General features: G+C 51.1%; 1 protein-coding gene across 2 annotated transcripts in view; it reads left to right on the top strand.

Annotated features, from left to right (window-relative positions):
* The window catches only part of MARCO (macrophage receptor with collagenous structure), a 41478-nt gene extending 25204 nt beyond the window's left edge, over positions 1 to 16274 (top strand). For both annotated transcript variants that reach the window (XM_086718439.1, XM_086718440.1), the window contains exons 8-16: positions 1634 to 1732; positions 1829 to 1864; positions 2350 to 2448; positions 2541 to 2603; positions 11159 to 11203; positions 12186 to 12284; positions 12874 to 12918; positions 13681 to 13857; positions 16006 to 16274. In XM_086718439.1, the coding sequence (XP_086574565.1) occupies positions 1634 to 1732; positions 1829 to 1864; positions 2350 to 2448; positions 2541 to 2603; positions 11159 to 11203; positions 12186 to 12284; positions 12874 to 12918; positions 13681 to 13857; positions 16006 to 16136 (794 nt within the window). In that variant the 3' untranslated portion in view covers positions 16137 to 16274. The remainder of the gene's footprint in view (positions 1 to 1633; positions 1733 to 1828; positions 1865 to 2349; positions 2449 to 2540; positions 2604 to 11158; positions 11204 to 12185; positions 12285 to 12873; positions 12919 to 13680; positions 13858 to 16005) is intronic.
* The last annotated feature ends 368 nt before the right edge of the window (positions 16275 to 16642 follow it).

Here is a 16642-nt window from a genome sequence, read left to right as displayed (position 1 = left end):
AGCCCCTGCTGGCAGACAGGGCTGGCACGAGGGGCCCCGCTCCAGTGGTCCTGAGGCTTTGTGGTCTTTGTCCCCGCCAAGGGGTAATGTCCCTGGGGAAGGGCCAGGGGACAGGTGCGTTTTCCTCACCTTGCCTTGAGCTGTGATGGCAAAGTTCTGACACCAGACGACAGCTGATGTTCGTCTGGTGGGGCTAGACTCTGGGCCTTTCACCGAGAACGCCCTGCTTCCCCAGGCTGCCCCCTTTGGTGGAGACACGGCAGTCATAGCCACACACAGCCACACACAGACTCGGGCCCAGAGCACGCTCCCGAATCCTCGGGCAGCCTAGGGATTCCCATAACACGGTGGTTCCAGCCGGCCCGGGGCAGTCGGGCACCAACATATTCCTCCAGGGAAGTAATTCCTAGTCCCATCTGCTGAATGCCATTTGTCCCTTCTGACGAAGCGCACACCTTGAATGAGCAAGGATCGCCTTCTTTGGGGCTTGCCCCTGAGGCCATAAGCGATCTCAGCTAGAACCGAGTTCTTTCTGATTGTTTTGTTTCCCATCAGGGAATAGTCATCCTTCAAGTATCTAAACCACCTGAAAGAATCTGCTTCCTGAGCCTTGCCCCTAACGTCACCCCACGCTTAGACCAGAAAGCTTCGCGTGACCCGTGACTCTCCTCCCGCCCACTTCCCACCCCCCGCTGCTTCAGACCTCTCTGTCTCCTTTCCCAACGCACAGGAGGGAAGGCTGCTATCCCTCTGAGTCCTCCCAGCTCTGATATTGGGAAGATAGTGGAGTAGAGCCTTTTAACCAAATTCCATCCCAATAAGCCTGTCCCAGGGCTGAGGGAGCTGCCGGGATGGGACTTTGACTAGCTCCGGGAACACCAGCCAAGCCAGGGGGCCGCTGGTGAACAGACCCAGCCTGGCACGGCTAGCGAGGGTGTGCAGCCCGCTCGGGAGCCAAGCCCGCAGACTGGGAAGAGGTTGGCAGGCCCCATGCGAGGAGCCTCCCTCAATTGATATGCGCCATGCAGCCGCAGAAAGGAGGAGGGAGCAATGGAGGACCGAGGAGAGGACAGGCTGGGACAAGCCTTGAATGCTGATGACAAGTGGAAAATTTGAAACCTTGGGCACCAGGAAAGGCTGTGGCTGGAGCACTGGCAGGAGTCCGAGCTGCTGCAATGTTTTCCTCTCCACTCGTGCCTTCACGTTTCTATTCTCGGCACTTGGGATCGGCATTCTGGAATATTCAGGTTTCAGTTGGGGAGGCTTGAAAAAAAAAAAAATTCCCCAAATGCAGACACTAAAATGAGCCGGGCAGCGCTTAGCTCAGCCTGGGCTGTGGTCCCTCCCGAGGGGACCAGCGTGCTGACCAGGGTCCTGAGAGCCTGGCTTCTGGGCCTTCGGCTGCACGCCAGCCGGGCCCCATGACCTCGTCTATTTCTCACGCGTTTCCATCTGGTCTCTGGGGCAAGATGGTGTGCTCCTTGAGGCCAACCATTGTATCTTCCACTTCTGGGAACCAGGTAGGCGGAGCCCAAGGAGTTTGAGTTTGGATTTTGGGTGGGACAGCGTCATTGGGACCTGGCGGCTGGCTGCGTCCTCCTCCGTGCCTGACCACAACTCCTTGGTTTTTCAGGAAGTAAGGGAGACATGGGCATGAAAGGAGATACAGGGGTCATGGGGCCCCCCGGAGCCCAGGGGAGCAAAGGTGACTCAGGGAAGCCAGGCCCCCCAGGTAAGAGACCGTCCACCGGCCTGTCCATATTCCCTTTCCCTCTGGCAGGCTGAGCTAGAGGGGAACAAAATCCCTAAAAGTCCTTCTTCATTTTAGGTGTGGCTGGATCTCCTGGAATGAAAGGAGACCAAGGTAAGAACTCTGGGGATCCAGACATCATTCGAGCTGCTACTGTCCCTGGGCAAAGTCAAGTCCGGGACACGACTCCACTGTCTTTAGATTCATTGTAGTGTTAACCCAGAGCGCGTGGGGGCTCTCTGAAAACCGGGCCCCGCCTGGGAGGAACAGGCTTGATTGGCATTCCCCTTAGACCTTCGCCGCAGTCTGCCACGCAGGGGTGTGGAGCCCACACCCACGACCGGGGTGCCTAGGGAGTCCGCGAGCCCCAGGCACTGCAGAGTGATGGCAACGATGAACACACGGGTCAGGCTGTAACTTTTCTCCTACTAACTGGGCTCGCTCGTGGCTTCTAAAGGGAGATGTGGAAAACTGCCCAGGGAACATGCACGCTGGTAGGAGGTACACGTGTCACAGCCGAGAAGACAGACGAGCCGAGGGGCGGGCAGCCAGCTCTCTGCCGACCACCCCCAACCTTGCAACTGTCACTTAACTTGCAGGACAACCTGGAGCGCAGGGTCTTCCCGGCTCTCCGGGCGCAGCGGGATCCCCAGGTGCCAAGGGTGAGCCCGGCAGCGCTGGCCCCCCCGGGCTGACAGGTGAGGTCCTCGGCCCTGCCGTGGGCATGGGGAGTGGTGTCTGAAGAGCCACAGAGCCCAGCCCTCATGCTCTCCGGGCATCTGTTGTACAGGACCACCAGGGATACCCGGGATGCCAGGAGCCGACGGCATGAAGGGAAGCAAGGGGGACTCAGGTAATGGAGAGTGTGGGTAGGGGGTGGACGGGGTGCTGGGTGCATAGGGAGGAGCACTGCCTCAGGGGGCCCCCCAGAAGGAGGCACAGAGTCTCCTGTGCTCTGGCCCCTGAGGCACCCCGATTAAGGACACTTCCCTCTGTCGGGGCCCTTTTAGCTCAGAGCCCTAGGGCTGTCCTCTCTCTGCCCAGCATCCCTGAAAGGCCTCAATGCCATGACCAAACCTCCACCATTAAAGAGAAGAGAAGGGCAGCTGGCCCTCGTTGTCCCCTGGACTGCCTTCCGGCTGTGTGCGTAGTTTCTATTCTCTCCTGCTGACCTGCAGGGGGGCCCCCAGGGTCAGGGCTCTGAATGTGGGCAGGGGGTGTCAAGAAACCCCTTTCTGCACGTTGTCCCAGAGGGACTCGGGCTGGGAGGAGGGACCCGCGTAATCAAACTCACAGTGACTACAGGATGAACCTTCATGCCAAATTCGTCTAGGTTACAAAGCATCAAACCAGTGTGGTCTGCTTTGCGAACCCCCACGCCGATTTTGTCGCGTCCCTAAGTCTGAGCGCCTACAGTGGTCTAGAAAGTGTGGGCCACTGTGTTGGGCGCTGGGTCACCGTGATGCGTAAGACCTGCTTCCTGGCCTCACACATACAGGCTGGGGCAGGAGACAGGCACACAGACTGTTGCCAGGGTGTGCCAGGCACACTGTGTTGTGGGCTTTTGCACGGAGAAGTGAGACGTGACAAATGCCCTTTAGAAAGCCAAGCGCAGCCTGGAATGTGGTAGCAGCTCAAGGTTATGGCTGTGGACAGCCTTCCGTGGCTCCATCCTCCGCCCGAGGAGAAGGTCCTGCCGGGTTAGACAGCCCGATGCCCTCAGCCAGAGTGGTGCACAGACCCACACCAGGGGCACGTCCTCTCCGTGCTCGCTGATCAAGTGGTTGACTGATGAATGGATTGATTCCTTAAACAAATGTGACTTCACTCAGCTAACTGCTTCAGTCTCACAGTGTCCCCTGCCTGGCAGGGGTGGTGAAAGGCAGCACAGTCCGGGAGTGATGTAAGAGCTTGAGCTGAGTCTCATGGAATGAGTGAGCTTGGCCGTGGTGAGGAGGGGATGGGAAATCTAGAGAGCAGGAACAGAGCAGGCGAAGTCACAGAAGAATGAGGGAGGGCTCTGTAGGCTGATGTCCCTGGCATTTAGGGTTGAGATGTGAGAGAGGGTCAGGAGCTCTGGCCAGAGGGATAAGCGGGGCCACCTCCTGGCTGGCCCTGGACTCTGGGCCTTCAACCATCTGGGCTTTTCTGAAGATTAATACGAGCCATGGCGCAGGCCGCTGTAACACCCACTGCCCTTCCAGTCCATCCAGCCCCGGAGTCAATTTCTTGTTTATGGACTATGTGTCAGTGTGGGCAGGGGACCTGCTCCAGGATGCCATATAGATGCCACCTGAAGGCAGCCAGCAAGGTTTCACCTTCTGGAAAGGCTCCATCTGGGTGTGGGGGTCAGATGCCCCTGACTTGTTGGCTGTTTCCTCCTGATCATATATATTTTCATCTTCCCTGGTCCCAGATTTTAGGGGGTCTGAATTTAGGGCCTGAGGCTGCCCTATCCCTGAGGTTTTTGTTTGGCCTCATAGTGGTGATGGCTTTTATCCCTCGGCTATAAGCAATGAGTCTCTGTCCCCACCTGTCCACACCCTTCCCCCACTGCCAGACCAACGGGTCTTAACTAAGCAAGGGTATTAGGGGTAAAGCATGGTTTTACGCACAGGGAACACTGTGCCCACTCCCCAGCCCCCAACTTGTGTCTCCCACTGTCTGAGGGTAGGGAATTCTGCCCTGTAGTCCACGTCCTGGGAGGGTTTACATAGTAAAAGCACCTCTTGATAATGAGCTTTTGCGTGACAACGCAGTGGGAGCGGCAATCTTGTGAGTGCGATTTCACAGGAACTTGCCCAGACTCGAGGGGCCAGGAGAAGACACAGCCAGGGTCAGAACCCAAGCCTGGCCGACCCAATGCCCATGGACTTACCCACTGCACTCCATCATGCTGTCTCCCTGCCCAGGCAGCCTGAACGTGCCCCTTGCCCCCCATCAGGCGCTCTGATGAGCAACACCTTCTCTCTCCATCCCAGTCCAGGGAAGATTAGAGCTGAGGCTCCAGCAGCTTCTTCCACTCTGAGAAGGAAACATGAAGTTCTCAGGCCCTGTTCGTTATTTACCCCCAAACCCACCTCCCTTACAGCACAGAGACGGTTGGCCCTTAGCCTGGGGATCATTTTAACCCCATTATCAAGTTCCTGTATTTTTGCTGAGCACCTTTTTGGGGATTTCCATCGATCAGGCCTACTGGTGAATACCAACCGGGCAAATTCTAAGGGTTCTTCCTTAGTTCTGGCTCCCCAAGTAAACATGGTGATTATGTTTCCAAAGCGGAGCATGTGATAATTACAGCTTATGTAAAATTGCACAGATTTCCCACACAAATCCAAATGCTTGTCTTGATCTAGGAGCTAATGGCCCACATGAACATCTCAGGAGGGAATTGCCATAGGTCCACAGTCTGGCGGCCCATAGGCAGGTCTCCATACCATCCCGGGGTCAGAGGTTAATGAATTCTTGGAGAAGTTAGATTTCTGAAGTGGGAAAAGGAAGGTTGGGCTCCCACCCAAGGGCCAGACCTTCTCACCATGGAAGATAACGCATGCTTTTCCATGTGAGGACATCGGTATTCCCCAGACCGGAGGCACCACGGTGTTTGTCCAGTTTTGATTCTATCAAGCCAGTTTTTCAAACCAATGCATTTCCCATTTTGTAAATAAAATCATTAATCTCTCAAGAGAATATCTAGCCTCCCTAGATGAAAACAGAGACATTACAGCGCCTTCGCTTGACCTAAGTGACAGCTAGATCCCATTATCGTGCATTAATTATATATAATATACATTTATATATATTATATAATATATTAATATATAATATTATATATATAATATAATATACATATATAATATATAATATTATTATATATTAATATATTATATATACGTATATATACATATATATGTATATATACATATATGTATATGTATACGTATATACATGTATATACATGTATATATGTACATACATATATAATATGTATACATATATGCATATACATACATACATGTACATATATGTATATATACGTATATATAATATATATTATATATATTAATATATTATATATACGTATATATACATATATATGTATATATACATATATGTATATGTATACGTATATACATGTATATACATGTATATATGTACATACATATATACATATGTATACATATATGTATGTACATATATACATGTACATATATGTATATATACATATATAATATATATATTATTATATATTAATATATTATAGTATGCATACATATATATAATATATATATTATTATATATTAATATATTATATTATATATATAATAAATTTGTTTATGATTAACAATGCCTCTGGGCCAAGCACTGTGCTTGGGATTTACTCCCATCATCTTAGTTCCCCTGCCCACACTCCTGAGTTTCACTACCTTACAGCAGGAGAAGCAAAGACTCCCCGAAGGCAAAACCTCTCCTGGGGTAGGCAGGCGGGGGGCTTACAGTTAATATACTCTAAATCCAGGAGTTGATCCCAAAGTCAGATTCCAACGTTATGCTGTTCCAGATTTTGTCACATAGAATAACATAGAGTGTAGAACTCCAGAGAAGTCAGAATCGCCTGTATTCCCATTCCACAGCAGATGGGTAAATCCTGGTCCCATCACCAGATCCCCCTGCCGCTGTGAACAGCCACTAACCACACCCCAGCCCACCCAAGTGAAATGTTTCCCCTCATTGACACCTCTTGCGAGAAAGGAGCCGTCTCAGATTAAAGACAGTGAGGAGGAAGTTCTTTTCCTTCTGCTGGGAAGGGAAGGTGCACAGTTATTAAGTAGGGCATTATCACTCAGCAGAACTTTCTCTAATGGTCATTTCCTTCATCCATTCACCGAACGGCATTTTACGTAACTCCCCAAACTTGGTTTTTTTCTAACCTTTGATGTTTATTTATTTTTGAGAGAGGCAGAGGACAAGCAGGGGAGGGTCGGAGAGAGAGGGAGACACAGAATCTGAAGCAGGCTGTGAGCTCTGAGATGTCAGCACAGAGCCTGATGCGGGGCTTGAGCTCACAAAGCACCAGATCATGACCTGAGCCGAAGTCGGACGCTTAACCGCCTAAGCCACCCAGGCGCCCCTGTTTTTTTCTAACCTTTGAGCTTTCAAAGGATTACAAAATCACTTGACTTTGAAGTGGGGAGAATTGCAAAACACGAAAACCCCACACAAAAATTAATTTTAGCTCAAAATCCCGTAGCCATTTTGAAGTTTGTTTGGACACGAGGAAGAACTCACTTCGTCTTGTGATCGTGGCATTTCTCTTTCTATCATTCCACCTCATAAAATGGTGTTAGAAGCAGCCAAAACATTTAAGCTCCAAAACACCAATCGGATCAGAAGTTCTGCATCTCAGCAGCCTTCCTGTCTAAAATATAACAAGCATCTGAATTTTCTACGTTCTTTGATTTTCCTCTCGAGGCAAAGCCAAAATGCAAATAACCTGCAATCCATTTTCTCATCTGTGTTTTAGGACATTTTACTTTGAAGGCAAGCAACAAAGAATTCGTCATAATAGCAATTAAGCCCTATATTGTGAATATAATTTCTCAGTTCATTCCAGCCACCATATCTAAGGACTGGGTTAGCCCCAGAACTTATTAAATTCTACCAAATCACATTACTAAATTGTCGCTTGTAAAACTTTTCTCATTTTCCTCTAAATTTCTCAGAGGTATCTGTAGAATTCTACATGCATCCAAGTTTTTGGTCCCCTTCTTGCTACAAAGCTCAATCTGTCAGTTATTAAACTTATCCTCAACCTGCCATAGGTTAATGCCTAACCTGCACTTAGTCTGTATGTCAGGAAAGTATTGAAGGAAGTTTCCTAATGTACTGGAAATTTCTACATTAAATCAGAGTTGGGAGACTTGCTCCCCAACTTGCCCCGGGCCTGAGTTTCTTCCCCTGTGGAATGCGAGGAATCGTCTACAATAGTATCCAGATCCCTGCTAGTTTGATAACTCTGGGTTTGAAGTTGGCAGTTTCCCCTCAAAGCAGGAACCTAAGCTTTTAGGCAAAATACTAGCTAAACACTGAACAATAAGACGACGTGTGCTTTCTAACTACACGATTTTCTTGGGAGAAAATCATTTCTCTAAATAAACACCTTGCAAATAAATATTTTGGGGTCCCCTCAGCTTGAGACATGTGCAATATCCAGGAAGACTCAGGAAGTCGTGGTTAAGAGGAGAAACCCAGCATTTATTTGCCTCAGAGACAGGAAGGCTGTTTGGAGAAGGTGGGCTATGAGTTTAAGGATTGTTTAAGGCCTTGCTCCTCAAAGTGTGGCCTCTGGACCAGCAGCATTAAAATCACCTGGGAGCTTGCTAGAAATGCAGAGTCTCAGATCCCCACCCCGGATCCACTGAATCAGCAATCCCGGAGTAGAGCCTAACAAGCTGCTTTGTTCGGCAAGCCCTGTGCTGGTGATTCCGATGCACCCTGAGTTTGACTACTCCTTTAGGGGAACGAGATGGCCCCCGGTGGGGCCGGGAGTGTCTTTGGAACCAGGTAGGCAGCCCGAGAGGGAAACTTCAGGAAGGTGTGAGCTGCCTTGCGAACAGGACACAGGGAGCTATGGCACCCAGTGGGAGGCCAAACCTGGGTTACAACTCAAGTTCACTGCTCACTCCCTGCGTGACCTTGGATAAATCACCTAGCGTCTGTGACTGTGGACTTCTTCCTCCCCTGTAAGAAGGACAATGGCACTACCTTGCAGGGCAGCTGAAAGATGGAATGAGGCGGTGTCTGTGAAGCCCCTGGCGCGGTGCCTGGCAGAGAGCAGGCAGCCGCAGACAGAGTCCCCAGGGGGTGACGGGCTGGGAAGGAGGGTGTGAGAAATGAGCCGGGGGGGTCAGGCCGCAGGGACCATAGGTCTAGAGAAGAGGGGATTCCCTATGGTTCCTGTCTGTACAGGGTGTTTGTCGTTTGGTGCTTTGGGGACAGCTGGAGATGGGCACTTCTTCAGGAGGGGACAGTTAGGGAAGTCACAAGGCCCGGGGTCCCTGAACTTTGCTTCCAGGGGCAGACTCTTAAGGTAGAGAGTTTTGCCATACGGTGCCCTCTAGGATGCAAAGAGCCAAGAGTCAATGTATGACCCGTTTTCCTATTTAATAACGTGTTTCTGAGCGTGGCTTCTCCTCTCTCATCTGGACGCATGCAATTCAGCTGTAGGTGAGAGGACAGGAAGCATCTGCCACCTCTGCTGGGTGACCTCAGGTCACCAGCAAACATTTATGGGACTTGTTGGGCAGTGAGCCCGGAACTCACGTGGGCCAGCGTCCGAGGCACTCCCCACCGAGAGGGGAGACAGACCCGTGCAAACGGGGTCCGTGGGGTCCCTGTGACAGGGTCTACTGAGCCCACGCCAGACATGAGGCTCAGCACATGACACAGACGACTCCGTTTCAGTCTCCCAAGTGCCCCCGAGGCAGCCAGGAGACTCAGAGGAGGAAAGTGAGGTTCCCAGAGGGCAGCACCTAGCTCAAGGTCACAGAGGCGGATGTAAGCCCAGGCTCTCTGACTCTGGCCACTTTGCCGCCTTGAAAGGAAGTATGCCATCCATGGGCGAGGCCAGAGAAGGCTTTGCAGTCGGGGACATCTGACATCTTAGCAGATTTCATAGGCTTGATCCGAGTTCTCTGGGGGATGAAGGGAGTGGGGCATTCTACAAAGGGGGCTGGGGCATGAGCAAATGACCCCGGAGTGAGCTGGGGTCTGCCTGCCAGGGTCTGACCTCTGAGGTTCCTTTAGCCCTTAGAAGAAGCTTCCTGAGCCTCAGTTCTGTCCCATCCCTAACACGAGGAGCTGAACTAGTTGCCCTCTCAGATCGTTCCAGGGCTTCCTGCCTCTGTGGTGCCAAGGTCTGAGCTCCTGGGGCTTCTGATCTACCTCCAGGCAGCTCCCGGCCTCAGGAGAATCATCTGAAGGGCTGCTGGGAGCCAGGAATTCCCTTGCTCATTATTCCAGAAAGGGGTCCCAAAGAGGCCCGCCGGACCCGTTGCCTGCCCTCCATTGACCAACACATAGTAGGTGGTTAGGAAAGTCAGAAACTGAAGTCAGAAGCAGGAAGTTCCCCAGGTAGGAACTCCCCCCAGGCCGTGGGCAAGCTGGGGAACTGAGTTCCCTGTGGCTGCTGGGGATTGTCACCGGTGGGCTTGTGCCATGGGAAGGACACCAGTCGAGGGTGTGGTGGTGAGCACAGTGTTCCTCTGGTTACCCTCTAGTAACTGGTACTTCACAGTCAATTCTGAGCTTTCGTTTCCCCAAGTTTGTGGGTCTTGGAGAGTCTTGTTTCTCTGAAATCAAATCGGTACAGGCACTTAAAATCCAGAAACCATGATGTTGCAGGGCACGTGGGTGGCTCAGTCGGTTAAGCGTCCGACTCTTGATATCAGCTCGGGTCACGATCTCACGATTTGGGGGCTGAGCCCCTCATCCGGCTCTGCACTGACACCATGGAGTCTGCTTGAGATTCTCATGCTCTCCCTCTCTCTCTCTGCCTCTCCCCCACTGGCTTGCTCTCTCTCTCTCTCTCTTAAAATAAATAAACTTAAAAAAAAGTTTATACAAAAAAAAAAAAAAGGAAACCACAATGTTGCTAAACCAACAAAGTATTATCTCCCTGTGACCCAGCATGGTGCTGGGGACAGTGGGCCTTCCATGAGTCAGTGAATAACGGGGTGCGTGGAAGGAAGGAAGGAAGGAAGGAAGGAAGGAAGGAAGGAAAGGAGGGAGGGAGGGAGGAAAGGAGGGGGGAAGGAAGGATCTTTCACATTAGAGCCACAAATACGATCATCACCAATGATTGCAGTGATAATTCTTCCATCTTCTGGACACGAGACCCTTTAGCCACATAAATCTTTAGCCACATTAGGGCCACAATGAAATGAACCCACCAATTCTGTGGAGCATCTGCTATGGGTGAGAGCCCCCAAGCACTCCTGGTGGCCAGTGAGTCCCCTCCACGGGCTTTTGGAAATAAAGAGAGCTTTGTTTTCAAAATATCCCTCAACTTCTTTCCAATCAAATGCATCAGGAAGAAACGGGATTGGAGTTAGCCATCAAGTCAGGTTATAATCGGACAAAGAAAGCCAGCCAGTAAATCCAGAGTCTGTCTGTCTGTCTAACGCAGACTTTCCTCCACTCCATCTCTATTTGTCCCCAACACGTGTCCCCATTTATCTGCAGTCTGTCTCCTTTTATGCTCTGCTCGGGAGGCTTTAAACAATCGTGGAGAACCAATGTATCTTTCCGTCTGCATTAATCAGACAAAAGGTAGAGGTTGTCTAAGATTAAAAGTGTCTAATATCTAAGTTTTATTATCTTCCCCTCTTTTTTGTATTTCGATCTTAGGACTTCAAGGACAGAAAGGAACAAAAGGAGAATCAGGATTTCCAGGTAAAGGGCCGGCTTCATTTTAATTTCTCAGAATGATGTCTGGAAAACCTCGTGCTTGGAGGACAGGTTTTGTTGACTTTGAACATGCTGCTGTGACCTTCCCCCAAAGGGGCTAGGGCCCAAGCCTGTTTGAGGCTAAGACTCCAGGGCTCTGTCCTTCAAGTCTCAGATTCCTGCCCCTGGAAAACCTGGAGAGCGACAGAACTCAGTGACCTGGGCGGGTAGGGAGAGGGGCCGCGCTGAGGGTAGAGAAGGGGTAAAGAAGCGCCTGGAGAGCCGGGGCCGGCTGGTGGCTTCAGGCCGTGCGCCCACCATGGAGCTGTGCGGCCTTCCTCTCCACCTCCCCAGTGGGCTGCGAGGCCTCATCTGCTTCCCCGTACCTGCGCTGGTCCATCTCTGTCTTCCCTTTGGCCCCTCAAGCTCCTCCCCTCCTCCTGCTGCTGCCCGCTAGCCTATTATGATCACCTCCCAAGCCCAAGCCCGTGGTCGGTCACTGCGCATGGCACTTCCCACAGAGCACTCGCTTCTAGCCTTCTCCACAGCCCCTGCCCCAAAGGGCGCCAACGCAAAACTTCTCAGACACATCTCTTGAACCCTCTTTCTGCCTCGTGATCTGGGTATTCGGTTCCTGTTTGAACTTACTAAAGGAGAACTCGAGACCTAGAAACACGACGGCAAGTTCTCTCAGAATGGCCACACCTTCCACACAATTATGTCGCTCGGTGAGGCCCTCCAGGATCCCGTCCGCTGTTTTTACCTGTGTGCTCCCAGCCGGCATTCGTAGGAGAGTCAGTGGGGAGATCAGAACAACACCCTGAACGCTACTGTCCCTCCAAGGTGGACCAAAGACATGGGCTGAACATCCTAACAGCCCATTCACGGAGGTGGGAGAGGACAACTCAGTCATTGAGGACCAAGGCCCTTGGCCCCCCTCAGAAAGCAGAGCAAAGCATCTGACTAACATGGTTTCTCTCCTCTCCAGGCCCTGCAGGCATGAAGGGAAGCCAGGGAAGCCCAGGCCTGGCAGGCCTCAAGGGTGCACCGGGACTAAAAGGCCAAAAGGGAGAGCCAGGAGTGAAAGGTCAGGCCTCGGTCTCTGATTTGTGGGTTCTGAGGAGAGTCCCTGTTGTCAGGGGTTTGGGAGTTTCCAGAACCAGAGGTGTAGAGGTTTACTGGCTTCCCCCCGCTCCACCCCGGACAAGTTCTGTGCTGGGATTGCCCTTGGCCCTGAGCACACAGAAGTGAAGAAGGCACGTTGTGGGTGTTTCAGAGAGGCAAACATGTGAACGTGTGTTCGCGTGACGCCCGGCCAATGCCCCGGCCGCTGCACCTTTCCACAAAGGAGATGCCTCCCCTGTCTGTCACATGTACTTCCCACATGTCACATGATGGGGTCACATGTTTCTCACCTGTTAAATGCTCCTTTCTGGTCGAGCTCAAATCCCTCATGCTGTAGTGTAAGCCTATTTCATTTGGCTCAACCATGGGTGCCCGTGGTCCATCCAGCCCTCATGATGCCAGGTCACCTGCAAACCTGGAGGAGACCATCTGACCTCCCCACCCTCCTCCCACTGCTGGCAAAGAGGTGTGAGGGGATCCTGGCTTCTTGGTTTCCTTCAAATTGTGTGTGTTGGGGGGGGGGGGCTTTTTTTTTTTTGTCCTTGTGACAGGATCCTCTGGACAGCAAGGAATACAGGGACAAAAAGGTCAAAAAGGTAATCACTATTTCTAGTCTCTTTATTTTTTTTTTTTATTTTTGTTTTTTTTTTAATTTTTTTTCAACATTTATTTATTTTTGGGGGGACAGAGAGAGACAAAGCATGAACAGGGGAGGGGCAGAGAAAGAGGGAGACACAGAATCGGAAACAGGCTCCAGGCTCCGAGCCATCAGCCCAGAGCCTGACGCGGGGCTCAAACTCACGGACCGCGAGATCGTGACCTGGCTGAAGTCGGACGCTTAACCGACTGTGCCACCCAGGCGCCCCGATTTCTAGTCTCTTTAATTTGTGGTTTAGAGGAAACTCTGCACTTGAAAACTGCAGGTGCGGTGGGGAGAGGCCCTGGTTCTCGGAGAAATCCCTCGGTTTGGGAAAAGCTAACAGGCTTATCCCTCAGCTAGGCCTGCCCATGGCGGAGAGCCACAGCTCCCGTCCTCTCCCCCCGACTCCTTCTCTTTCTCTCTTCTTCCCCCCTTCCCTTTGTCTCCCCCTCCCTTCTCTTCCTCCCTCCCGTTACCCCCTCAACTTTTCCTTTTCTTCTCCCCACAAGGCCAGGCCAGGCCAGCTGCAGGTGCATGGAGGCTGCCGGCCGGGTCGTACCTGTGCCGTATGTGGGATCTTCCCGGCTCTGGTGACGGCCAAGCGGGGGGCTGGCTCTTCCCTAACGACAGAACTTCCAAGAACGGAAAGGCAGAGCGCGCATCCATGCAAAGCCCTAGACTGCTCTCCTCACCTCTCCCACGTATGTCTTTCACCCAGGTGAATCCCTGGTGTCCGTCAGGATTATCGGCACTAGCAGCCGAGGCCGGGCTGAAGTTTACTATAACGGCATCTGGGGGACAATTTGTGACGACGACTGGGACCATTCAGATGCCACTGTCTTCTGCCGCATGCTGGGCTACTCCAGGGGAAGGGCCCTTGTCAATGTGACACCTGGTGAGTGCGTCTTTCCTTGAGGCCTTCCCTTCGGTTGCAAGTGACTCAGAGAATTTGGGTTAAAAGAGAAGGATTGGTTTAAGCATCTGAAAAGTGCCCCTGGCTGCCAGCCTTCCAGGTTGGCGGCCCCAGGAGAGAGAGGACTTGTCTTCCACAACGGTGATGGCAAAGGCTTGGTCGGGGCTCTGGCTGACCTGGCCTAGATCGCGGTCCACGCCTCCCTGAAGCCAGGTCGCTCCGTGGCCGAGGCATGGCTCTCTGAAGGACAGCTGAGGCGCTGGCCCTGGAAGGACAGAGAAGTTGCAGGACAGGCAAACACAGGGGTTCCTCTCAGTCTTCTGGGAACTAGACACCAGAACATTCCATATTGTGATTGTCTTTAAGGAGAAGGTGCAAAAGGAAGAGAAAATAAATTGGGGCAGGGACTTCCTAAAGTTCGTTTTGGAAAGATGTCCTGTGTCTTTCAGCAAAAGGTCCAAACTTTCAACAAAAGAGTGAAGAATCCAGGCTGAGATCATTTCTTTGGCCACAAGAGCTGACCTGGCAGGGACAGTAGGCTGGCTTCTCCTGCCCACACTTCCAAATACTCTCTGCCCTTACTCTACTCCAAAATGCCTCCTCTTTTTTTTTAATGTTTATTCATTTTTTGAGAGAGAGAGGGATCGTGAATGGGGGAGGAGCAGAGAGAGAGCGAGACACAGAATCTGAAGCAGGCTTTAGTTTCTGAGCTGTCAGCACAGAGCCTGATGCGGGGCTCGAACCCACGAGACGTGAGATCATGACCTGAGCCGAAGTCGGACGCTCAACCGACTGAGACCCCCAGGCGCCCCAGCACCCACCTGCTTTTTAATCTGAGTTCCAGTTGGATTGTGACACTACTTTAAAGGATATATTTTCCTCATATAGATTACCCTTATATAGATGGCCACACTGTAGTATAAATTACTGTAACTGAATACACATCTTCTCCGATTTACGATGGGGTTACATCTCAACACACTCATCCTAATTTGAAAACATTGTGCAGAAAATGCGACTAATACACCTCACTTACACATCATAGCCTAGCCTCATCTACCTTAAGCATACTCAGAACACTTACAGGAGCCCACAGTTGGGCAGAATTATTTAACACGAAACCTACTTATAATGTTGTCAACTTGCCCCTGTAATTGATTGACTACCATACTGAAAGCGACGAACGGAATGGCCGTCTGGGTACTGAAGGGCTCTAAGTCTATCGGTTGTTGACCCTCGTGGTCGCCTAGCTGACTGGGAGCTCGTGCTGGCTCGCACCACAAGAGCACCGTCCCGCATGTCTCTAGCCTAGGAAAAGATCACAATTCACAATTCTCAGGTATGATTTCTACTGAACGTGGGTCACTCTTGAACCATCGTGAAGTTGAAAAGTCATAAATCAGACCATCGTAAGTGGGGACGGTCATCCTGCTGTTTTTCCCTGTGCTATTGATCTGAAATCAATTATATCAGAAGTTAGGGGTATTTTGAAGAATGATGCTTTCCAGCCAGAGAATGGCCTGGTAATAAAAGGCGATTTGGAGAAGGTAGGTATGGCTGCTGTGAATCAGCAGGAAAGCGGTAAACACTGGGAGCCCCTAGGAGGAAATTTCAAACAGTGCATAGCTTAAGTAATAATAATTAATAATAGATTGAATATCATAATGTATCTTAATCTATCTCATTTAATCTTTGGGTGAGACCTTTGCCAAAGGGTAGAAAGCAGAATAGAAGCAGAGTTAACATAAGAGAGTGGACGAGAGGTGCCTGGGTGGCTTAGTCAGTTAAGCGTCTGACTTCGGCTCTGGTCATGATCTCACGGTTTGTGCGTTCGAGCCCCGCATTGGGCTGTGTGCTGACAGCTCAGAACCTGGAGCCTGTTTCGGATTCTGTGTCTCCCTCTCTCTCTCTTTCTGTCCCTCCCCCACTCGCACTGTGTCTCTTTCTCAAAAATAAATAAACATTTTAAAAAAGTAAAAAAAAAAAAAAAAAAAAAAGAGAGAGAGAGAATAGACCAGCTGTCAGCACCCTGGGCCTGAGTGGATGCGAGGGAAATTGGCAGTCTACCCCCAAATGGAAGTTTGACCCTAATTGTGCTTTCCTCTCTCTCCTCGCCTTCCGTATCTCCAGGCACTGGGCAGATCTGGCTGGATAACGTTGCATGTCAAGGGACAGAAGGGACCCTGTGGAATTGCAACAAGAATAGCTGGGGCTCTCACAACTGCAACCACAATGAGGATGCAGGCGTGGAATGCAGCTGACCCCCCACAGCCCCTCCACTTCCGCTCCCCAAGTGTTTGCAGGCATGGACACTCAGCTCACCTGGGGGAGGGCCGCTGCTCTCCGAGGGGTCCCTCTGGGGCGGGGTCACTAATAAAGCTCAAAGCACTACCTGGTAATGTCATTGGCTGGGGCCGAAATCACTCGTTCCTACCTCTCATCCCTTACGGATGAGCCCACTCCACGCACACATTTCACTGAGTTCTCCCGGGGAGACAGTGGCGTCTCAACTTGGGGGATCTAAACGCGATGGGGAAACCGAAGAGTGCCCAAAGTCAGTGTGAGGCATGACCATCATTCAGCCCCAGCACTGGAGCCGTTCGCCAGCGAGTGAGGACGTTGGCATGTGGTTGACATCATGGTGCATGATAAATAGGAATGTTGCCTTTAAGCATGAAAATTAGTTTCCTTGGGATGTGAGCTCCATAAATAAAAGGACTTTTGTCTGTTTTATTCACCCATGTAGGGGCTCAGTAAACATGTACTG

Source organism: Puma concolor, chromosome C1 (assembly GCF_028749965.1).
Source record: "Puma concolor isolate L17-30 chromosome C1, mPumCon1.1.hap2, whole genome shotgun sequence".
NCBI classification, from domain to species: domain Eukaryota; kingdom Metazoa; phylum Chordata; class Mammalia; order Carnivora; family Felidae; genus Puma; species Puma concolor.
This window is presented reverse-complemented; position numbering and strand designations above follow the sequence as displayed.